This window comes from Pelobates fuscus, chromosome 5, assembly GCF_036172605.1.
Source record: "Pelobates fuscus isolate aPelFus1 chromosome 5, aPelFus1.pri, whole genome shotgun sequence".
Taxonomy (NCBI): Eukaryota; Metazoa; Chordata; class Amphibia; order Anura; family Pelobatidae; genus Pelobates; species Pelobates fuscus.
This window is the reverse complement of record NC_086321.1, coordinates 295,093,561-295,118,598: the sequence shown is the minus strand read 5'-3', so window position 1 is coordinate 295,118,598 and position 25,038 is coordinate 295,093,561. Positions and strand designations below refer to the sequence as shown.

At 45.1% G+C, this 25,038-nt stretch overlaps 1 protein-coding gene across 1 annotated transcript in view; it reads left to right on the top strand.

The window, feature by feature from the left end:
• The window catches only part of FCHO1 (FCH and mu domain containing endocytic adaptor 1), a 183,673-nt gene that overhangs the window by 115,087 nt on the left and 43,548 nt on the right, over positions 1-25,038 (top strand). Inside the window, exons 21-23 of the mRNA XM_063455469.1 lie at positions 6,210-6,301; positions 6,397-6,502; positions 6,712-6,823. Of these exons, the coding sequence (XP_063311539.1) occupies positions 6,210-6,301; positions 6,397-6,502; positions 6,712-6,823 (310 nt within the window). The remainder of the gene's footprint in view (positions 1-6,209; positions 6,302-6,396; positions 6,503-6,711; positions 6,824-25,038) is intronic.

Sequence of the window (25,038 nt, the reverse complement as noted above, 5' to 3'; positions counted from 1 at the left end):
GTGCAGGACTTAAGAGCAGTCAATGATGCGGTTGTTAGCATACATCCAGTTGTACCCAATCCATATAACCTGCTTGCTTTAATTCCGGGCGGGGCTACTTACTTCACAGTCTTAGATCTCAAAGATGCCTTCTTTTGCCTCCGAATTGCCGCAGAAAGTCAATGTATTTTCGCTTTCCAATGGGAGAACGCTGTAACGGGCTCAAAACGCCAAATGACTTGGACAAGACTGCCCCAAGGGTTTAAAAATTCACCTACCCTATTTGGTTCAGCCCTAAGTCAAGATCTATTGGATTTCGAGTCCATCCCAGGAGAGTGTGTATTGTTACAATATGTAGATGACTTGTTGATAGCAGCAGTTACAAAAGAAATCTGTCAGCAAGCAACGCACGATCTACTACACATTCTCTGGAAGGCAGGATACAAGGTGTCTAGAAAGAAGGCTCAGTTGTGTTTGCCAACTGTCAAGTATCTAGGATTCCATATCTCTGAAGGTCAAAGAATTATGGGGCCAGAGAGAAAAGAAGCTGTCTGCCAAATACCAATACCCAAGAATAGAAGACAAGTGCGAGAATTCTTGGGGGCAGCAGGCTTCTGTAGGATATGGATTCCCAGTTATGCGATACTAGCAAAACCTCTGTACGCAGCTATCAAAGGTACAGAGCACGACCCCTTCCTATGGACCCAAGAACAGCAAACGGCATTTGAAGATGTGAAGAAGGCTTTGATGAGTGCCCCAGCATTAGGTCTACCTGATCACACACGACCATTCTACTTATATGTACACGAGCAAAGAAGAATGGCTGTGGGAGTATTGACACAGTACTTGGGATCATGGCAAAGACCTGTTGCCTACATGTCTAAGCAACTGGATGCAGTGGCCAGCGGACTTCCACCTTGTCTAAGAGCCGTAGCTGCAGCCGCCCTGCTAGTAGCTGAAGCCGATAAACTCACTCTGGGTCAAGAACTTTATGTACGAGTCCCACATGCAGTACAGACGTTGTTGGATTACAAAGGAAATCATTGGTTTAGTAATAGCCGTATGACCAAGTATCAAGCAATGTTGTGTGAAAACCCAAGAGTGCATTTAGAGACTGTAAACACCTTAAATCCAGCTACCCTTTTGCCACAACCTACTGAAAGTCAACATGATTGTTTGGAAGTAATGGATGAAGTATTCTCAAGTAGACCAGATCTTCGTGATTTTCCCATCCAGAACCCCGATGTTCAATATTACACCGACGGCAGTAGTTATGTGAAAGAAGGGATCCGCTATGCAGGATATGCAGTGACAACAATAGACAAGGTGATAGAAGCTCGGCCACTGGCGAAAGGAACATCAGCACAAAAGGCAGAATTAATAGCACTAACACGAGCGTTACAATTGGCTGAAGGTTTAAGAGTAAATATCTATATGGACTCTAAGTATGCGTTTTTAACCACTCATGCCCACGGAGCTTTGTATAAAGAAAGAGGACTACTGAATTCAGAAGGCAAAGAAATCAAGTACGCAGCTGAAATCCTACAACTATTGGAAGCAGTGTGGGAGCCGAAAGAAGTCGGTATCATACATTGTCGAGCGCATCTGAGAGGAGATGGTGATGTAACCAAGGGAAATCGGATGGCAGATAGTGCAGCTAAGCGTGCTGCTGAATCAGGAAGACAGGAGTATGTAGGGCATATAGCTGCTCTTATACCAACTCCACTGTCCCAATGGACTCCAGTTTATACAGCTCAAGAAGAGGAGTGGTTAAAGACTGAACCGGGAAAGTATCTGGAGAACAAGTGGTATCAGCTAGAAGATGGAAGAATAGTTATACCAGCATCGCTAGCGGTAGAAATTGTCCAAAATTATCACAACGGGACACATTCTGGGAGAGACAGTACTGAAGAATCTCTTAGAAAACATTTCTACATACCAAGATTGTCCAACTTGACTCAGGCCATTGTACGCAGATGTGTAACGTGTGCTAAGAATAATGCAAGACAAGGACCAGTAAAGCCACCAGGAGTTCAGTTTATGGGGGGACTCCCCATGTCCGATCTACAAATAGACTTTACAGTGATGCCTAAATCGGGTGGACATCGTTACCTGCTGGTAATTGTGTGCACCTATTCAGGCTGGGTAGAAGCATGTCCTACTCGTACAGAGAAAGCAGGAGAAGTTGTGAGATTCCTGCTACGAGAAATAATACCCCGATATGGACTACCCTGTTCTATAGGATCGGACAATGGTCCAGCTTTTGTTCACCAGTGCCTACAACAACTGACTCATATGCTTGGTATAAAGTGGAGGCTTCATACTGCATATAGACCCCAGAGTTCTGGTAAGGTAGAGAGAATGAATAGAACTATAAAGAACCAGTTGGCTAAAATGTGTCAGGAAACCCAACTTAAGTGGAACGTTCTCTTACCCATAGCTTTATTGCGAATCCGCAGTACCCCTACCAGAAGGATGGGCCTCTCTCCTTTTGAAATCATGTATGGGCGACCACCTCCCGTACTTGGTAACTTAAGGGGGGACTTGAGTCAGTTGGGAGAAGGAATTACCCGGCAGCAGGTTGTAGAGTTGGGTAAGACTATGGAGGAGGTACAGAAATGGGTACAAGATAGATTACCTGTGAATATTTATCCCCCTGTTCATAGTTATCATCCAGGAGACCAAGTGTGGATTAAAGAGTGGAATACTGTACCGTTAGGGCCCAAGTGGAGAGGTCCTTATGTTGTTCTTTTGTCTACCCCTACAGCGATAAAAGTAGCCGAAGTGACTCCGTGGATACATCACTCCAGGGTTAAGCCAGCAGCAGTTGATTCTTGGCAAGTTACAGCAGATCCAGAGAATCCCTGCAGGATCCGGTTGAAACGCACTACTCAGTCGGAGTAACGAGGAATTATTGTGGATTACAAATTTTATTGTTACAGGTGTGAGTGAGAAGGCCATAATAAAGCCTGTCCGCTTACCATCACATAGTGTATAAGCCAGGAAAGTCTCGAAGGGACACCTGTGAAGATGAGCAGAACTCCATTCCCTGCAGCCCCTCACATCCTGGAAGCTGAGGCGCCATCGCACGGACGAAGACTGAGGATGACGGCGAAAGATGTGCTTTTGATAGTGTTTATTTATATGTGTTTTTATATTCAGGAAGGTAGAGGTACCGACACTCCTAGCTGTGAGGTATGCATTAAGACTACGAGAACAGGTAACCATATTTCCCAAACCCTAATTTGGCATTCACAATACGAGTGTAAAGGAGATGTATCGAGATGTAGATACTTAAATATAGATTATAGTGTGTGCCATTTAGGAGTAGGAGAACCTAAGTGCTTCAGTCCGGAGTATCAACCTCGTACAATTTGGTTGACTCTCAGGAATGGAGATCCTCAGGGGACCCTAATTAATAAGACGGTGTTAGAATCCGTATATTCTTCGGGTGTTCTGCTATTTGATGCATGTAAGGCGATATCAAGTGGTAGAAAACCGTGGAATGTATGTGGGGATCTTAGATGGGAGAGGACGTATGGGTCTAATGATAAATATATTTGTCCCAGTAGTAAAAATAAATATGTGAGTCCTAGATGCCCAAATAAAGACTATAACTTTTGTCCATATTGGTCTTGTGTGGGGTGGGCGACTTGGGGACAGACAGTAGATAAAGACATGATAGTGACTAAGTTGCCGACTAGCCCTTATTGTAAGTCTATGGAATGCAACCCAGTCCATATACTTATTAATAACCCCGACAAGTTCCTAGATAAGTATGGAAATTTATTTGGGTTTCAGATATACGGGACGGGTTTAGATCCTGGGACATTATTGTTTATAGGAATAGAGACTGATACGGTATCCTCCCAGACTCATCAAGTATACCATTCCTTTTATGAAGAGATGAGTATAGATAATAAGATCCCCCATAACGCTAAAAACCTGTTCATTGATCTAGCTGAAAGTATTGCCGGTAGTCTTAATGTTACCAACTGCTATGTGTGTGGAGGTACTAACATGGGAGACCAATGGCCTTGGGAAGCAAAGGAGGTAATGTCCGGTTCTGAGGCAGTTGACCAATTAATATCTTCACAAGCCGATTATCAGATGAGTGTTAGAGGTAAATCTGAGTGGAGATTAAAGACCTCCATCATAGGTTATGTTTGCATAGCAAGGAAAGGAATGATGTATAATACTTCTGTAGGAGAATTAACTTGTCTAGGGCAAAAAGCTTATGATGATGATACAAAGAATACAACTTGGTGGTCGGCTTCAAATGTCTCAGAACCATCTAACCCGTTTGCTAGATATGCCAATTTAAAGGATGTGTGGTTTGATCTATCCATCACATCTACTTGGAGAGCCCCAGCAAATTTGTACTGGATCTGTGGTAAGAAAGCCTATTCGGAGCTGCCACAGGACTGGGAAGGGGCATGTGTGTTGGGTATGCTCAAACCATCCTTCTTCTTGTTACCGATTGAAACAGGTGAGACTTTAGGTGTTAAAGTGTATGATGTGAATCATAGGAAGAAAAGGGGACCCTTAGAGATAGGCACCTGGGAAGATAATGAATGGCCTCCCCAGCGTATCATAGATTATTATGGGCCAGCCACGTGGGCAGAAGATGGTACCTTTGGTTATAGAACCCCAATTTATATGCTCAACCGTATTATAAGATTACAGGCGGTGGTTGAGATTATCACAAATGAGACATCACAAGCGCTCAATCTTCTAGCGAAGCATAACACCAGGATGAGGACAGCAGTCTACCAAAATAGATTAGCCTTGGATTACCTTTTGGCAGTAGAGGGAGGTGTATGTGGGAAGTTTAACCTGAGCAATTGCTGTCTTCAAATAGATGACGAAGGGCAAGCAATAGCTGAGCTTACTAGCCATATGGTTAAACTAGCGCATGTGCCTACTCAGGTATGGAAAGGGTACAATCCAAGTAGTTGGTTTGGTAACTGGTATGAGTGGTTTGGAGGGCTTAAGGCAGTGGTAGGTGGAGTCCTACTGATTTTACTGTTGTGTCTACTCCTACCGTGTCTTATACCCTTAGTAGTTAGGTCTGTGCAAAGCCTGATAGGAAGTATAGCAGAGAGGAAGGCTGCTGCACAGATAATGGCGATATATAAGTATAAGGCTCTAGATCAAGGAGAACCAATGCAGGAAGATGAGTGTTAAAAGATTCACATCATAAGATAAGTCTGGTCTGGTTCATGGTAACCTGAGGTATATGCAAACCAAGGTTAAGTGATGCCTCAAGTAATTGTGAAATATCAGAGGCATCAAAGGGGGGAATGTGATGTAATTCCAGTAAAATACAAGTTTAGCAGGCTAAGATTGCCACAAGGCATATGTATGTATATGTGTTTGTAGTATCAGTTAGTTAATTACACGTAGCTAAGATACTGTTATCACTGTACTGACCAGGTGCAGGAATGTAAGAACTGGAATTACGCGTCCCTCTCCTTTGTATCAGATGAGCCACGTGGTTAGACCGGATGGATGAGTTTAGACTCTATTCATTAAATAGGTTAAGGGTATGTGTGGGTGTAGTTAATTGTGGGAGGAGCTACAGTGCTATATAAGGAATGTACTCTATGTATTCAGTACTCAGACTTTGCTGTATTTTGGTGACGCTAGTCCCTCTGAGTCCCGATCGGTGATCCAATAAAGAATCTCTTCCTTCCTGAAGAAACCTGTGTCCATCTCTCTGTGCTTGGCTTCCGTCAGTTTCTCCGGTATCAGTTTCTTCAATAGTTTGTGTCAAAACTATTTAGAATGCCTCTGGCCAATACATTATCAGAAAGAAAATCACCATAATGGACTTCACATTCAGCTGTTGACTTCCTGGTTTGCAGTTTGGTTAGTGTGCCCTAAAATTATATTTGAGCCTTTGTAGATATTTTATGAGTACAAACTTCAATAATTTGCAGCCATATATGCGGACTAAATTTGTCTGGTTTATCAAAGTATATATTTGCCATATCACACATCTGGATTCTTACTTGTTTACTGGCTCCTCCTGGGTTCAAACAGGAAGTATCTATCTCTAGTGAAAAGATCAATGCTAACTCCCTTACTTCTTAGATTTCTAGTCTTTTACAGGCCCCCTTTCCATGCAGAGATCAAACTATCATTATTAAGTGGTCAATGGTGCATATTAGAAACATTATTCTTGAGTATTATATAAGGTTCTTAACAGTATGTTTTATGTGCCACAGATGCATGGGATTCTTCAAGCCTTCATGCCCCTTTTTGTTCTCGCACTCAGCCCTCAGTCACAGCACCTCGTATTCCTAGGAGCAGTAACCTGGTGAGTTTTTCTTTTGATTAATATAATATTTTTATTACTAGTATTAAAATGCTTTTAATTAGCCCTGCTATTCGTTTTATATCCTCCTTTCCAAGAATATTCCTATGAATCAGTCCCTGTTGACACCAAACTTACAGTCTTCTTCACTCAATGATCGTGGATTCTTCTCTCCTCCATCCTTAGGAGTTGGAATATCCTTGGGTGAGCCATGTTTACAGTGCACTTATGATTTGTATTGTTGTACCTTGCTTCCCTCCTTCTTGGGTAGATCATCATGCTTCTGTTTCATTTTTTTGTTTGTTTTGTTTTTTTGTCTCCGATTAACGGTTTTACTGATTTATCAGTGTGCAACTGAGTAGTCCCTATGCAACATTTTTTTATTTTTATTTTTAAATTCTGCTTCTCGACAGGATTATCACGTGGGCCAAGTCCAGTTATCCTAGGATCTCAGGAATCACTCCCAGTGGCTGCTGCATTTACCGAATATGTTCATGCTGCTTTTGAAGGGGGGAATTTAGAAGGGTAAGTTGTCTCCGTGATGCACCCAAAGATCTCAGGAGTACTATTGCCTATAACATACAAGATCCAGAGTACTCGCTCATTCACTAAACCGCAATTTCAAGTCACGGAATGTAATTTTATTTAAAAGCACCTCAACTGGGCAAAAAAATAATGGGGGTTTAGTTACAGTATATGATCATACATTGCATAAGCCTGTCACAACATCAATGTACCCCATTCTTGGCAGATCTTGCTCTAGCATCCTAGTGCCTGCTCTTATGAGATTTATCCACCTACTTTGGAAATGCTTCCTCCTGGACTCTCTGCAGGTCAAGGTTAAATCAGGTCCTTGAATGAGGAACCTGCTACAGGAAGGCGTGCAAAACTAGAGAGTTGGCCTTGACAACCAAGTATAAATATATGAAACCAAGTGGTTGCACTCGCCTAATCATGCATAAATTATAGGGTGCTGCTTGGGCCAATTCATACAACATATGCAATGTATGATCATATACTGTAACTAAACGCCCATATTTTTTTTTACTTAAGTGCTGTTTTTAAATAATACTACTACATTATGTGAGACTTGACGTTGCTGTTTAGTGAATGAGCCAGTGTGCTGGATCTTGTATGTTGTATGAATTAGCCACAGCAGAACCTGATAATGTATGCATGTTTAGACTATTGACTATAGCATCATAGGCCAATGCTCCTTAAGCATAGAGACAACTATACTACTTTTAGACTGTGTGTGGTCTCTGGAAATCTACAGTACAACATCTGTTCTGCACCTCAGGAGCTAAATGTGCTTAGAGTTTATTTGTTACCGGTGTCCACAGTCGACTGAGCATCAGATACCTCCAGAACTTGATATACAAGAGATGCAACCCCTGCTCCAATATGCTCAAATTATATTTATATATTTTGTATATAACATCATACTAAGTGTATTTTTTTTAAATTAATATATACATAAGTAAAATTACACGTGTGTGTGTGTGTGTGTGTGTGTGTGTGTGTATATATATATATATATATATATATATATATATATCCAGAAAGCTCTTGCACTCCAATAAAACAGATATTCATTACCTGGTGCTCTGGTAGCTTGAACATATAAATAGAAAAAAATACCAGCACATATAAACAGAAAAAAATACCGGCATTCCTAGGCTTTCCAAATAAGGATTCTTTATTCCAGAGAATTATATCGACGTTTCAGCTCCATTATAAAGCTTTCATCAATACATATATATAATCACTATCTATATATATATATATATATATATATATATATATATATATATTATGTGTGTGTGTGTATATATATATAGCACCCAGGTTGATATTGTCTTTGTCTTTATATAGTCTTTCCATACCTTGTTTTTGTATAGTATATTATATTATACATATATAGGAAATAAAAGTGTGTATGTATGTATATATTTACATACACACACACACGCACGTTATTTATATATATATATATATATATGTGTGTGTGTGTGTTTATATATACACACATACATACACATTATTTATATATATATATATATATATATATATATATATATAATTTTTTTATTTAATTTTTTATAGCAAAATCCAAATAGGTTATGGTGGGGAAAAATTGTGATTGAAAACCCCTTCCACCTGAAGTCTGTGGATAGTTAATACAATGTTAAACAAAAATCTTCACATCAGTCAAGCCATAAGACTTGCTTTTCCCACAGTGGTGATTTCTGTGGGAAAAGAAAGTCTTATGGCTTGACTGATGTGCAGATTTTTATTTAACGTTGTATTAACTATATTTTTATATATATTTATAAAAAAAAAATAAAAAAATGCTAACTTTGGCAAGCATTTGTGGCTACTACAAAAGACTGGGCATACGCTTTTTGGAATACCCTGGGTTATCTACTTGTACAAATGGTATGCCATGATGGGGTTAATTTTCATTCGTTCGAAAAAGTGTGGTGTATTATAAAAATAATTTATAGTAAATTATGATATGATGGAAATAATGGTATCTTTAGAAAGACCATTTAATGGCGAGAAAAACGGTATATAATATGTGTGGGTTCAGTAAATGAGTAAGAGTAAAATTACAGCTAAACACAAACACAGCAGAAATGTAAAAAGAGCCCTGGTCCTTAACGGTAAGAAAATTGAAAAACGGTCTGGTTACTAAGGCGTTAATGATCTTTCTACAGTGACTGCCGTTCAGGCAAGGATAAGATTGTTGCTGATGTCTTTCCTCCTTGACATTGTGTTAACACACACTGGAATGCTCCATACCAGCAAACTGCTAAAACTTCAACTTTGATAGAGGTGGTCACACTTTCTGATGACCAATTCATTAAGGGCAGCTGCTACTTAGCCTCTTAATTCCTATGTAAGCAGTAAAAGTGTAGGTTTTCAAACATGACTTCTCCATTTTGGCTTTATTTTTGTTACATAGGCTGACCATCAAGTTCAGCCTTCCTCATTTGTTTTTGCTGTTGATCCAAAAGAAGGCAAAAAAAAAAGTTTGAAGCACTTCCAATTTTGCTACAAACTAGGGGAAAAAAAATTCCCTCTTGACCCCAGAACGGCAGTCAGAGTTTATCCTTGGATCAAGAAGCCATTACCCTAAATTGAAAAATTCTATTCTTGAATATTCTGTTGTTTTTTTGTTTTTTGTTTTTTTCAAGTATGCATCTAGTTGCTGTTTAAACATCTGCATGGACTCTGATAAAACCACTTCTTCAGGCAGAGAATTCCACATCCTTATTGTTCTCACAGTAAAAAAAAAACCTTTCCTTTGCCTTAGATCAGTGATGGCGAACCTATGGCACGTGTGCCACAGGTGGCACGCCGGGCCCTCTCTGTGGGCACGCGGCCATAGGTTTGATAAGGGAAGCTTTTAAGCAAACAAATATGTTTGAATGACTATCTGTTCCTGTCCAAATCTGAGATGATTAAATTGCGTATACGCAGAAGTAATTCACACTGACACATGCAGTTCAGGTTAAAATAACTTCAGAAAATTTAATGGCATCTGGTAAAAAGCAGGCTTGCAAGCTCTTTTAAAGGCAAAATTACATCATTGTAAAATCAAGATAAAAAGTAAGAAAACATTGTCAATTGGCTAAAGGTGTAAAGTGGTCAGTCAAATGCCCTCCCTGTTGGGTGTCAGGGTACCTGCGGTCTCTACCTCCGAAAGAGGTAGAGACTTAGCTGTTCCTCCATCCAGACGGCCTGATGGCTCCCTTCCCCAAGGTCTATCCGGTCATGCAAGGCCGGCCGCGAGGGAGTGACTGCCTTTTACAGCATCTAGGCAGGAAGTTGTCATCAGGACACTCCTCCGGAACGACCTGTCACTCAATTGCTGCAGGACCAATCAGGACGCCTCTGAGGCGTGGTTACTGCTCTGAACAGGGTATTTAACAGAGCTTCGTTCATTAGCTCATTGCCCTGTCGTGGTTCTAGCTTGTTCTAGTCACTCAGTGCTTGTGTATTCTATTATCTCTTTTGGTTTTGACCCGGCTTGTTTACCTTACTCTGCTTATCTCTGTTACCCTTGATTCGGCTTGTCTCTCGCTTACCTGTCTTCTGTTACCCTCGACCTCGGCTTGTCTTTGACCATTCTATACTGTACTACTTACGTTAGTCCGGCCATTCTAAGGTCCGGTATACGTATCTGGCTACTGTTTGTACTCTGCGTGTTGGATCCCTGTCCCGATCCTGACAGTTACGTCTTATGTCATAACTAACGTCATGATGAGCTCCTCCAGGTTTCAGCGCCATCTTTGCTAGCACGAGGGAGCTTTCTCGATGGGAGGGGGGCTTGGCAGCTTTCCATAAGGAGTGACTGGTACGTTAGTCTTTCAAGGTTAGCATCTCACGGTCTCTTTAGCGCTTATACACTCTATCAAGACTATCTGCTACAGTGTTTTATTTAACCAGAAGATTCTAGCATTTTCTGCTGACATGCTGTTTCTACGAACAAAGGAATCTTGTAAAGCTTAAACTATGAGGCCTGAGAGCTGAATATGAGAATATAGTATTAACCCCTTAAGGACACATGACATGTGTGACATGTCATGATTCCCTTTTATTACAGAAGTTTGGTCCTTAAGGGGTTAAAGGGGCCCAGTAAGGATTATATAGTTTATAAGGGGCCTAATAATTCTACAACAGTCCCCCCTATAGAGTGTTAATTGCTAAAAAGGATAAACTTTATTTGTTAGTATCAGAAGATTTGTTAGCCCAAAGACACATAAACCCCCATGTCCGCTACTTTGGTGTTAATGCAAAGTGCAAGTCTATCCCTAATCTGACCCTAGTAGGCTGCAACTAATTCGTCAGTACGGCTCTCGAACGCTTCACTCCCATGGGTATCCCACGGTGGCTTGTCCACCACTTCTCCACACGGTAGACTAACCCATACAGACGGAAGCTGTCCCTTAGCTATCCCTCCCTAGAATTTCTGCACTTCGTCGTCATAGGGAAGAGTTTGTAGCGGAATGCAGGGCGATGTGAGATCTTGATCACCAATTTCCAGATGAGTAAAGGTTGGTGTCGTTTGGTCTACAGTCTTCTGTAGGAATTTTCTGAGGCATGGGAGGACACAACAAACGAGAAGAGCGAGAATAAAAAGAAAAATTAGTAGAGCCACACCAATATGAACTAAAGCTTTTTGCCAACCAGTCATCCAACCAAACCATTTTTCCCAGGGATCTGTCACCCCAGAATTCCTTTTCAACTCTTCTGAGAGTTTATTTAACTTTTCTATGGCCAAAGTGACCTTACCATTAGGGCCTGTGTTTTCTGGAATGTAAGTGCAACAAGTCATGGTGTCGGGTAGTATTTTACATACACCCCCCTTCTCAGCCAAAATCATGTCTAAGGCCAGTCTGTTCTGGAAGGTCATTTGGGATGTGGCTTGTAATTGTTCGGCTAAACCGTGGAGGGCATCCCTGGTATAATTAACAAAGCGCTGTTGGTTATAATAGATATAATTTATCCAGTTAAGGTTCTTATTGGCAGTGACTATAGTGAAGAGTGGTTCAAACCCCACTGCAACTTCATCTCTAGCTTTAAATTCATTAGGTACCCCCCTAGGTACCCCAATGGCATCTATGTAAACATGTGGGTCAAAACTGCCTTTTACTGGGGTTTCACGTTTGACTCTGGCTGATGTGTGTGCTGGATTATGAGTGTCAGGGTGATTATCAGAAATAATGTGGATGGGCATGATGACTTTGACCAAGGTACACTCTCCCCACCACTCGGACTCCAGTCTAGATCTTAGCTGTAAATCCCCACATAACCAGTAAATATCTCCTAGTGACCTAGTATGGTGTTGTAGCAGGTGCACAGGAACAGTTCTGTAAGTGGCAAAATAACCCTTGGAAAAGTTACCCATGAATTTACCAATCCCATCATACATGGTGTAACAAGTGTAATTACCTTTATAGATTGTAATTCCATCTGGGGGTTTAACACCTCCTACTAGGATAGGGTACTCTGCTGTCCATGCTTCGCAGAGGGACCTGTTAAAATCATAGCGGTAGGCAAAAAGACTCAAGAAACACTCTTCTATTTCTAAAGGGAGGATTAGGGGAACGGTGCCAAGATGAGGTCGGGCACCACCACATACATAACATGCGGTTCTATTATGCTTGTTGGCATTATATCTCATCCACTCTAACCACAAATTAATGTCACTAAATCCAGTTTCAGCGGCCATGGTGCCTTCAAAGGTAGGGTTAGCAATGGCCATCATGTCCTTAAAGGACTGGATATGTGGTTTCAGCGGATTTGGGACCATATGTACAGCTCCTTGCCACTCTGGAGAGTGACACATATCATTGAGGTAGAAATGTCCTAGTTTATTATATAGGAACCTCTTCTCCAGTACATTCCCATTACATATTGGCCAGCATCCTCTGGGCCAGGATGTTCAATATTCAACATTAACTTCATAGGTGTACTTCCTCCAGGCTTTCTTAAAGTCATTCTTTGGAGGAGGGATCTGCCATGATCATCTACTTTTGATAAAGCACTTTCTGGTTTGTAACCCCAGGCAGGCCCGGTATTCCATCCCGCCGCCCCCCAATGGTTACAATCGTGCCCCCACTGTTCGTCAACTACACAAATGTAGGGGTCTTTTGCTTGTGGTATATCTTTATAAATGGCTTGAAACTGTGATTTAGGAAATGGGCAATCTACAATGTCACAGTAATCAAAAGTAAAGGTGGCTACACGGGTACATGATGAGTTATACCAGAAGGTGTACCCACTAGCATCTTTGGTAATGGCCACCTGCTGGGCTTTAAGAAGGCCAATCAAGGGGATTAGGTACCAGAAGTACATGGTTGTGCGGAATCAGCTTCTTCTGGAGCAGGTGTCTTTTTGCAGTGAGAGGCGTGAATCCAATGTGGCCTACCAGCCAGCTTGGCAGAGGTAGCGGTGATCAGGAGAACTTGGAATGGTCCCTCAAATCTTGGTTCCAGAGTGTGTTTTCGCACAAATTTCTTGACTAGGACCCAATCACCGGGTAGCAGACTGTGGTTGCCTGTGTCAGAATCAGGATCACTACTCTGTGGGTGGTAAGGGGTGTGGAAAGCAAGAGTCACTTCTAGAGCAGTCCAAATTTGGCAACTGATGCTGTGAAGGCCGGACCTTGGTCACTTTCAATGACTTCCGGCAATCCGAATCTACACACAATTTCTGTAAGTAGACGTCGTGCTGTTGTTTTGGCGGTAATGTTAATCACTGGGTAGGCTTCTGGCCAGCCTGAGAACATGTCCACTATTACTAGTGCATATTCGTAATTGCCGCTCTTTGGCATCTGGATATGATCTATCTGGATTCTTTGGAATGGATACATGGGCTTAGCCAGGTGCTTTGAGGGGACTTTAGCTGTTTTCCCAGGATTACATTTGGCACAGATGACACAAGCTTTGCAGTAGTTATTGATTAGCGTGGTAATTCCAGGAGCTTCATAGTACTTCTGTACAAGAGCGTTCATCAGATCTTTTGATAAGTGTGCAGGGCCATGCGCCCATTGAACAACTGCTGAGACAGAATCTGAGGTTGTTGTAATACACTCCATCTTTTAGAACAGCCCCTTTCTGTTTCCATTTCTGTTTTTCCTCAGGGGCTACTGCAGCCTGTTGTTCTCGTAAGATCTTTAGGTCGGTTGGAAGAGTCTGCAGAGTGAATATTGGAGTTTCTTCTTTTCTTGGAATTTCTTCTTTTCTTGGAGTTTCTTCTTTTCCGGACACTCTTCTTTCCACTTCCTGTGGTCCTCTTGCAGCTTGTTTTGCGGCTTGATCAGCTAGATGGTTGCCCTTTGCTTGATCTGAGTCCAACTTCCCATGTGCTTTTATCTTCAAAACAGCCACTTCTTCTGGAAGTAGGAGGGCATCCATCAGCTCCTTGATCGCAAAACTGTGCTTGACTGGTGTACCGGCAGTAGTAAGAAATCCTCTTGTTTTCCAAATCACTCCGAAGTCATGAGCCACGCCCAGTGCATATCTTGAGTCTGTGTAGATATTGGCGCGCTTTCCTTCAGAAATCTTGCATGCTGAAGTTAGAGCTTGTAATTCAGCTTCTTGTGCAGACTTTGTTGATGGTAGTGATGATGACTCAATAATTTCATCTGTTGTGGTGACGGCATATCCTGTATGATATTTTCCTTCTTCATCAGCATATCTGGAGCCGTCCACAAACAGGGTGATGTCAGGATCTGTTAGTGGATCCTCATGCACGGTTGGTAGGTGTGTTGTTTCCATTTTCATCTGTTCAAAGCAGTCATGGGGGGTTTCTGGATCATGGTCATGCTGTATGATCAGGTCTTCAAATTCTTCTTCCAGAAAGTAACGTGGCCATGCTTTTACAGGTTCACGTTCAGTTGATGCATACTTGGAAACACCTATTTCTTGAAGTTGTGAATCATTCATGGTGGCCCATAATTTTGCCATGGGCCCAAGATCACCCCATGACTTAGTCTTTGACTTGGTTACAGGGTCATGTGGAATGGCTGTGTCCCAATGATGGTACAGGTGTTTAAGTTCATGTGGCAGTTGGACTAAAGTCATGCTGTTACCTTCAGTATCATAGTAGAAGTCCTGTAAGGTTAAAGTTACCTCGACCAGTTGAAAAAGTTCATCTTCATAGCGAGGTTCAGGGCTGATGGTTGGTTTGTACCACATGGTGCAAAAAGCATATTCAGGCCCGTCACAGGGAGGTAAATTGGGGAGCAGTTTTGCCAGGGTGTGTGTAATAAGTAGGACATGTCCTTCGTCCATGATGAATCCATAATAGGTACCCCCCTCAGGGAGTGGCAGAAGAGTGGACGGGTTTAGAACCTGGCATCTTTGGAGGGTGACATTGTCAGGCAGTAGGAGGCGACACTGGAGTCGAAGGTGCCTGGCAGCTGTGATATGTTTGATTTGGACCTGGTTAATGATTGCAGAAATGTCATGAGGTGCCAAAACAGTAAGAGGGTGACCAAGAACCAGGTCCCCAGTACAGTCAATAAGTTCCTGAGCTGCAAAAACAGCACGAAGGCAGGAAGGGGTGCCTCTGGCCACGATATCCAGTTGACAGGAGAAGAATCCAATAGGCCTCTGACGTCCGCCAGGACCATGTGGTTGAGTGAGGACGCCTGTAGCATGGCCTTGTCGTTCAGACACAAACAGTTTGAAAGGCTTGTCATAATTTGGTAGGCCAAGAGCAGGGGCAGAGGCAATTGCTCGCTGAAGAGTGTAGAAGTTGTCAAGTGCCTCTGGTGACAGGCAGAAGGGGTCTGATTTGAGAGCATCATACAAGGGTTGCATGAGCAGAGAGGCCTCAGGGATCCAGGCTCTGCAGTATGAGATGAGGCCTAGGAAAGCATGTAGGGACTTTGTGCTCTTTGGAGGTGGAATGGCCAACACTGCTCTGACACGGTCACGTGTGAGGTGTCTGGCGCCATGTGACAGGCAGTGGCCTAGGAAGATCACAGTAGGCTGACAGAATTGAAGTTTGATGAGAGACGCTTTACATCCTTGATCTGCAAGATAACAGAGGAGATCCAGAGAGCATTTTTCAGTTATGGGAACATCATCTCCACAAAGGAGTGGGTCATCTACATATTGGAGTAGGACAACCTCTGGATGGTCAGACTGCCAGGGGTCAAGGATGATACTCATTGCTTTTGCAAACTGGCTTGGGGAATTCTGTGCCCCTTGGGGCATAACAGTCCATGTATATTGTTGTTTTTTATGTGTGAAGGCAAACAGGTATTGACAGCTTTGTTCCAGCGGAACACTGAAGAATGCATTGGCCAGGTCAATCACTGTGAAGTATTTGGCAGAAGGTGGAACGCCAGAGAGGAGTGTGTGCGGATTTGGCACAATTGGGGTGTCCAGGACTGTTGCCTCATTTACTGCTCTGAGGTCCTGGACCATTCGGTATTTCTCTGGTTCACCCTTGAGTGTCTTCTTTTTCACAGGAAATAAAGGAGTATTACATGGAGATTCACATTTAACAAGAGCCCCTTTCTCCAGCAGTGCTTGGACTTGCTTGGTAATGGCTGCTGCTTGGGCAGGTTTCAATGGATATTGAGACTTTCTTGGTAGCTTTGCCCCTGGGATAAGTTTGACCATTACTGGTGGGACCTTCAGATGGCCTATGTCTTCTGGGCCTGAGGACCACAAAGTCTTAGGGACAGTGTTCAGTAGAGATGCAGGGAAATGTTCTCTCATGCCTTCTGCATAGCCCTGTGGTGTCTCTAGGTGAAGCATCAGAGGTAAGGAACACAAGGCTGAGGTATCTGAATCAGAGAGGGCTGAAGATAATTCCACTTGGCCATCAGGTGTGAAAGTGATTGATGCCTGTAGGCGGGAAAGTACATCAGCACCTAACAGGTTAATGGGACATGTGGATGACACCACAAAACGGGCAAGCAGACTAGGGCAGCTGCCAACCCGCAAAGGAGTAGTTAATAGGCTTTGTCTTGGAAGACCATCCACTCCCACACAGGAGACATCAATATTGGACAAAAAGGAAGAATCAGGCAGGTCTTGTTCTCGCAGAACACTTAGGGCTGCACCTGTATCAGCAAGGAATGTGGTGGGGTGGCCTTCAATGGGTAAAGTAACAGTGGCTAATGGCCCCCCTTGTTCCCCTGCAGATACTGCCATAACAGGGGTTAATGATACAGGCTTGCCAATATCCTAGTCTTCTTGGGCTGAATCAGGTGAAGGAGGTGCCGGGGCCTTAGTGGTAGATTTGGGCCTGTTAGATCGTTGGGGTTTAAGGGGTGCAGGACAGTCACTCCTCCGGCTGGGGCTGCCGGTGTACTAAGGGTTAGTGGAAGGAGATCAATCGGAAGGACCGGCATAAGAGGTGCTGTGGTACTGGGGGACGCCATATTGGAGGCGTGGAAGGAAGTGAGGAAGTGGCGGCCATGTTGGATGTGGGCAGGAGGTGTGGGCATGGTAAGGGCAGAAGGGCCAACCTCCTTTTGTACTAGGAGCCATTTTCTTTTAGGGTGTTTCAACTTTACACTATATCATAGCTAATAAAATAAATCAGAGAAGCAACATTCTGTTCTGCAAAAAAAAAAAAAATGGAATACTAAACTATAAACAAACCTGGCAGGTTAAATAAGACAGTTGAATACAATATGTATCTGCCAGCCATTAATCACTTTTCCTCTTCACAATCTAACTTGGCTACTTCGCATATTCCCTCTATCCATATTGCATAGTATTGCAACAAATCACACTTGCCCTTACATTTAACTCGTCCAAATAATTCTCTATTCCTGCATCAGATTCACTTTCCTAACCTTCGTAATCAACCCTGAGCTACATCCCCGACTCCCTATCTTATACACCAGTCTTGGAGAAAATACTTTGCACCACGAAAGGAAATACAGCCTCAGAAAGGTGGAATGTATTCTTGTGAGCTAGTCTCCCACACGATCCTCACTGCCTTATCACAAAACACAAAATATATATATATAAAGCGCTACGGAATCTGTTGGCGTCATATAAATGGCAACAACAATAACAATATACAAACCCTAGAAACCTCTTATACGACACATCACTACTTAACCATCCTATCAACTTCTATTAAAATAACAAAATACACAATTAGAATATTTTCTAGCAAAAATTCCATTGCCAAGTCTTATCAGTAGTTTCTGAATAATTTTACTGAACGCAGAACTGAAAACCAGGAATGTCACACCTCCCTCTCCCCCTCTCGCGTCTCACAGAAGGCAAGGAGGGAGGGGTGAGGAGAGAGCCAGCATGAATTTTTTTAACCATGTCAGCGCTGGAAGGACAGTTACGTTACAATTATTGCGAGCAAAGAGACACAAAAATCAATCTCTTCCTCAACCCAACCTTCCTGCTGAATAACTCTTGCTACTCTTCTCTGTCAGTAGTCTGCGCCAGCTCTCTGGCTGTAATCTACCACATGAAGGTACAGCAATTCCACACACTTTAGCAATCTTATCAACCTTTTTAACCATCTCTTCCCCTTCTCTATCCTCTACCAAATCACACGCGAACCACCCCTTACTGGGTTTACCTAATTTGTGTCCCATTACCTCTATATAAGGCGTCCCAGATACAGAGAGAGAGAGAGAGAGAGAGAGAGAGAAACAGGAGGGGAAAGTGTAAATAGTACAGAGAGTAAGATAAAAGTAAACACAGGAATCTGTGTGACAGACAATTAAGACAACATTTCAAGTAAAATACAGTGCATGCATCACAGTTCAAATAAGTTCAAACAGGGTTAACAAAAATCCCTTTCCTTACACGTGTGGCAAAAGCCACCTAACTCAATCCCGTAGTACACCTGCAGACCCACCCCAAGTACCACTACCACGTGGTAATGGAAACAGCAATACCAGCCTGAATCCACCTGCCACAAAAGTTAAACTGGAACACCCAGCGTCAGAGCTCGAGGCTGCAGTGTTCTACCTCTCTGCACACAACAAGCAGAGTAAAGTGATGTCCAATGAGGCTAGCAGTCAAAGTGACACTAATGGGAAACCCCCAGGAGGCAGTGAGTCTACACCCCTCCACAGATTCCCCCCTCTTTTTCCTTACTGCCGTAGCTACTCGGCACCTAAAAGAGGAAAACAGGCAAACAGAAGATCCCCAGGAAAACTTCCACAGATCCACCCCCCTTTTTCCTTACTACCACAGCCACGTGGTACCTAAAAGGGGTAAACAGGCAAATAAACAAATAAAACTACCCGGGCACTAAGATAAGGACAAATCAATAAGAGCACACCCAGGCAACAGATAGTCAGTATGTGCAGGTAAATATCAACAAGTAAGGTGTGGGGTCTCTGGGCAAGATATTACCTGACTTTGATGACCTCTAGGTAGCCAGTCACAGACTCTGGGGCAGGTCAATCACAGGGGCTGGAACATACCGGATAGGAGCTGCAGACTCAACCGTGTATTCAGAGGTGATCAATCTCCCTCCTTCCCCTAGGATTCATCCGCCCCACGTCTTTCTCGGACGGCTGCCCTAGCAGGGCATAACCCAGGCCGCACAGTTGGACGCCAGCTGATAAGGGAAGCTTTTAAGCAAACAAATATGTTTGAATGACTATCTGTTCCTGTCCAAATCTGAGATGATTAAATTGCGTATACGCAGAAGTAATTCACACTGACACATGCAGTTCAGGTTAAAATAACTTCAGAAAATTTAATGGCATCTGGTAAAAAGCAGGCTTGCAAGCTCTTTTAAAGGCAAAATTACATCATTGTAAAATCAAGATAAAAAGTAAGAAAACATTGTCAATTGGCTAAAGGTGTAAAGTGGTCAGTCAAATGCCCTCCCTGTTGGGTGTTACGTCTTATGTCATAACTAACGTCATGATGAGCTCCTCCAGGTTTCAGCGCCATCTTTGCTAGCACGAGGGAGCTTTCTCGATGGGAGGGGGGCTTGGCAGCTTTCCATAAGGAGTGACTGGTACGTTAGTCTTTCAAGGTTAGCATCTCACGGTCTCTTTAGCGATTATACACTCTATCAAGACTATCTGCTACAGTGTTTTATTTAACCAGAAGATTCTAGCATTTTCTGCTGACATGCTGTTTCTACGAACAAAGGAATCTTGTAAAGCTTAAACTATGAGGCCTATGAGGCCTGAGAGCTGAATATGAGAATATAGTATTAACCCCTTAAGGACACATGACATGTGTGACATGTCATGATTCCCTTTTATTACAGAAGTTTGGTCCTTAAGGGGTTAAAGGGGCCCAGTAAGGATTATATAGTTTATAAGGGGCCTAATAATTCTACAACAGGCTCACCATCAATGCAGAGTAGGCACCTGCCTGCCCGAAACGGCAGGCGCCTACTCTGCTTCCGTGTCGGGAGGCAGGGGGAGGAATCTGTGAAGCAGCTCCCCTGTCCTCCCGCGCGATGCCGTGTGGAGCGTTGCCGAGTGTTACCATGGCAACGCGCCACACAGCATCGCGCGGGAGGACAGGGAGCTGCATCACAGATCCCTCCCCCTGCAGTGCTTACCACCACTGGACCACCAGGGATGGCTGTGTCCCCCCCCCCCCCTACGTCATTAAAGGTAAGAAGGAGGCGAGGGGGTGGATACTGACACACAGCACCCACAGCAGTACCCCTACCCCCCCACAGCATCACCCTACCCCCCCAGCAATACTCCTACCCCCCAGCAATACTCCTACCCCCCAGCAATACTCCTACCCCCCAGCAATACTCCTACCCCCCAGCATCACCCCTACCCCCCAGCATCACCCCTACCCCCCAGCATCACCCCTACCCCCCAGCATCACCCCTACCCCCCAGCATCACCCCTACCCCCCCGCATCACCCCTACCCCCCCGCATCACCCCTACCCCCCCGCATCACCCCTACCCCCCCAGCATCACCCTAACCCCCAGCATCACCCCTACCCCCCAGCATCACCCCTACCCCCCAGCATCACCCCTACCCCCCAGCATCACCCCTACCCCCCCAGCAGTACCCCTATCCCCCACAGCATCACCCTACCCCCACAGCATCACCCTACCCCCACAGCATCACCCTACCCCCACAGCATCACCCTACCCCCCAGCAGTACCCCTACCCCCCACAGCATCACCTCTACCCTCCCAGCAATACTCTTACCCCCCCCCAGCATCACCCCTACCCCCCAGCAGTACCCTTACCCCCCACAGCATCACCCTACCCTCCCAGCAGTACCCCTATCCCCCCAGCAGTACCCCTATCCCCCACAGCATCACCCTACCCCCCACAGCATCACCCTACCCCCCACAGCATCACCCTACCCCCCACAGCATCACCCTACCCCCCACAGCATCACCCTACCCCCCACAGCATCACCCCACCCCCCACATCATCACCCCACCCCCCACATCATCACCCCACCCCCCACATCATCACCCCACCCCCCACATCATCACCCCACCCCCCACATCATCACCCCTATCCCCCACAGCATCACCCCTATCCCCCACAGCATCACCCCTATCACCCACAGCATCACCCCTACCCCCCACAGCATCACCCTACCCCCCAGCAGTACCCCTACCCCCCCACAGCATCACCTCTACCCTCCCAGCAATACTCCTACCCCCCCAGCATCACCCCTACCCCCCCAGCATCACCCCTACCGCCCCAGCAGTACCCTTACCCCCCACAGCATCACCCCTACCCTCCCAGCAATACTCCTACCCCCCCAGCATCACCCCTACCCCCCCACAGCAGTACTACTACCCCCCCCAGCAATACCCCTACCCCCCCAGCAGTACACCTACCCCCCCACAGCAGTACCGCTACCCCCCCAGCAGTACCCCCACACAGCACAGCACCCCTCATACACAAACACACACAGCACCCCCCCAAACACACAGCACCTCACACCTAAATGCAGTATGTGTGTGTATTCAGCAGTCTGTGTGTGTGTGCGTGTATTCAGCGGACTGTGTGTGTGTATTCAGCGGACTGTGTGTGTGTATTGAGCGGACTGTGTGTGTGTACTCAGCAGTCTGTCTGTGTGTGTATTCAGCAGAGCGTGTGTGTGTATTCATCAGTCTCTGTATTCAGCAGTCGTGTGTGTGTATTCAGCAGACTGTCTGTATGAATTCAGCAGTGTGTGTGTGTGTGTGTGTATGTATTGCATTTGTTGGAGATACTAATAAATATAAGCTTAATTTTATCTATTTATATCATTATTTAAAATTTGTATAATTGAACTCTCTGTGTTCTTTTAAAACAAAAGTTATTAGTTCGGACAACAGTACGAGTTGTTTTTTCTAAACTTAAACTTCAGTATTTGGGTTTAATTGTCGTGTTGGCACTTTAAGGAAAAAAAAGTTGGCATGTATTGCGGTTTGGGCACTCGGGCTCAAAAAAGTTCGCCATCACTGCCTTAGATTAATGCTTCTTTCTTCCAGTCTAAACGTATGACCTTATGTCCTATTGTGAAAGTCCTGTTTGTGAATAGATTTCCACACAATGGTTTGTATTGGCCTGGGATATATTTGTATAAGGTTATTATATCCCCTCTGAGGCAACATTTTTCTAAACTAAAGAGGTTTACATTTGTTAACCTTTCTTCATAGCAAAAATGTCCATTCCTTTTATTAATTTTGTAGCCCACCTCTGCACTCTTTCTAGTGCCATAATATCCTTATTTAGAAAAGGTGCCCCAAATTGCACAGCATATTCAAGATGTGGTCTTACCAGCGATTTATAAAGAGGCAAAATTATATTGTCATCCCGAGAATGTATTCGCCAACATGCAGGCACCGAGAGCACAGAGGCGCCGCAGGGAAGACTCGCCACATGGACGACAGGCCCGAAGGCACCAAAACCCTGCACCTCCTGAAGACGACTAGGCCCTAGGACACGACTCAGCCTACACCTGCAGAGCCATGAACTCTCCCGTGGACCGATACCGACAACGACCCGCTTCGATGACCCCAAAGATAAGTACACGACGCAATCGGACTTAGACTGATAATTCTATACTGATATTTCTATACTGACTCTCACCCACACCCTGGGACTCACCCCACCACGTCAGCCCCATACACCTGAGATGGCCTATATGCCCCCCCTTTCTGCTCACGGACAGAAGCCCTACCACCAACACCTGGAACGTTGGCTGACAGCTATAACCGGGGAACCCACCTATGATTGGGAGGGGTATGGGACGGGGACAAAGCTGCAGCCCTAATGGCATGAGAGGGTACGCCATAGAACCCCCCGCGGGTTTGACCTCAAACAATGCATAACTGAGGCTATTGACTGTAACAATCTGAACGCTGGTTGGTGGGGGGGGGGATATGCTGATAGTGTATTACTGCCAGGGTTGATGCTGGCGGGTGGTGTGGGGGGGTGGGGGGTGTGGGGGGGGCTCTCTGCACTGGGCCGCCGTCCCGCGGGTGGGCCAGTGGGGGGGGGGGGGGGTTGGGGGGGAGATATGTTGTGTGGGACTGCGGAGCAATGTGATACTGTTAGAAACGTAAATGCGCTATGTACTATTTAGATCAGCAGAGTTGTAGGATATGCCTGGAATCGTAGACATTGTAAACACTTAATGTTGCTCACAGACTTGCTTAATCACATGGCGGTTTGACCTCCGCCCCCCCCCCCCCCCCTCTTCCCCCCTCCTCCTTCCCTCCTCCCCCCCCCGGGGGAAACCTGCAACTCCTGTATAAACTGGGCATGCACCGCTCCCCACCAGCTGTAGACGAATCCCGAGGCCTCACGACTTCAATGACAGACGGGCGACGGGAGGGGACATGGCATGACAGCACGGAACAGGCTGATACTCCAGCCGTCGGACGCCCGCGGACAGGGGCTCCCCGCTTAATTTAATCTAAGTTAATTACATCCCTAATCGGGCTACATACATAACACATCCGTAAGACATAGCACTGTGCACCCACACCGCTACAACTATCGCGGGACAGATAACTCCCGAGACAAAGACCGATTCATCTCACGTTACACCACCAGACAGAACAGTGGACGAACACTCCAACAGGCACAAGCCACCTCCAACTTGATACCCGTGTAGACTACCCACTGGGAGACCCCTGCCGAAGCCTTGCTGGGCAAGCTACCCAGCGGTACGGCATTGTCTATTTTCCCAGATACACGGAGACACCCCACATTGGGGTGACATCATATCCCCACCGGAACCGACCTCCCCCCACACACCTTACAGCCGACACAGCAGAGCACCTGGTAACGTCAGCTCCACACACACACACACCCACGCACCACTCTACACACGACACAACACACACCCACGCACCACTTTAACCCCTTAAGGACACATGACGTGTGTGACACGTCATTATTCCATTTTATTCCAGAAGTTTGGTCCTTAAGGGGTTAAACACGACACATCACACACAACCACACACTCACCAGCAGCACTAATCGCAACTACTTACCCCCCCCCTCCCTTCACCTCCTACCTACATCCCTCCGACCCCCCCCCTTTTTTTTTTTCTTTTCGTCTCCAGGAGCGTACCGACCCGAGAAGTGTGCACCGCCCCTGTGGAACCAGTGGGGTGTACCTGGAACTCCATACCTGGAGACGCATAGATGGCTTATACGCCGTCCCCCCTGGTGGTCCGCTCGCAAAACTGTAGAGGCTCAATGCTCCAGAACGAAGGTCCCACCTTCTACGTAGCCTTCGGCAACAGCATGTGTCAGTCGCCCTGCTGCAGGAAACACATCTCAAACCCGAAATGAACAAGCTGTTAAAAGATACCCACTATGTACACAATTACTTCAGCAACCATCCGACCGCACGCAAAGCTGGAACAGCGATCCTCCTAGCGGCCCATCTCCAATTTATCCCCATGGATGTGCTGTCAGACGCTGGAGGCAGGTACCTCTTCATTAAAGGGGGGAGAGCGCGCAAAACATATACGTTCGCCACCGCCTACACACCGAACTCCGGGCAAGCCAGTTTCCTCAGACGAACCCTGACCAGATTATCACGATTCACTGAAGGCACCCTAATATTTGGGGGTGACCTCAATATACCATTGGACCCTCGAATAGATACCTCCACAGGTAGCAGCAGTGTCCCAGATTCGGCGATTCGGACGATACGAAAAGCGCTCAGAGACTTGCGCCTGATAGACGCGTGGAGAGCCCTGAAACCCGATACCAGGGACTACACCTATTATTCCACACTGCATCATCGTTATACCCGAATC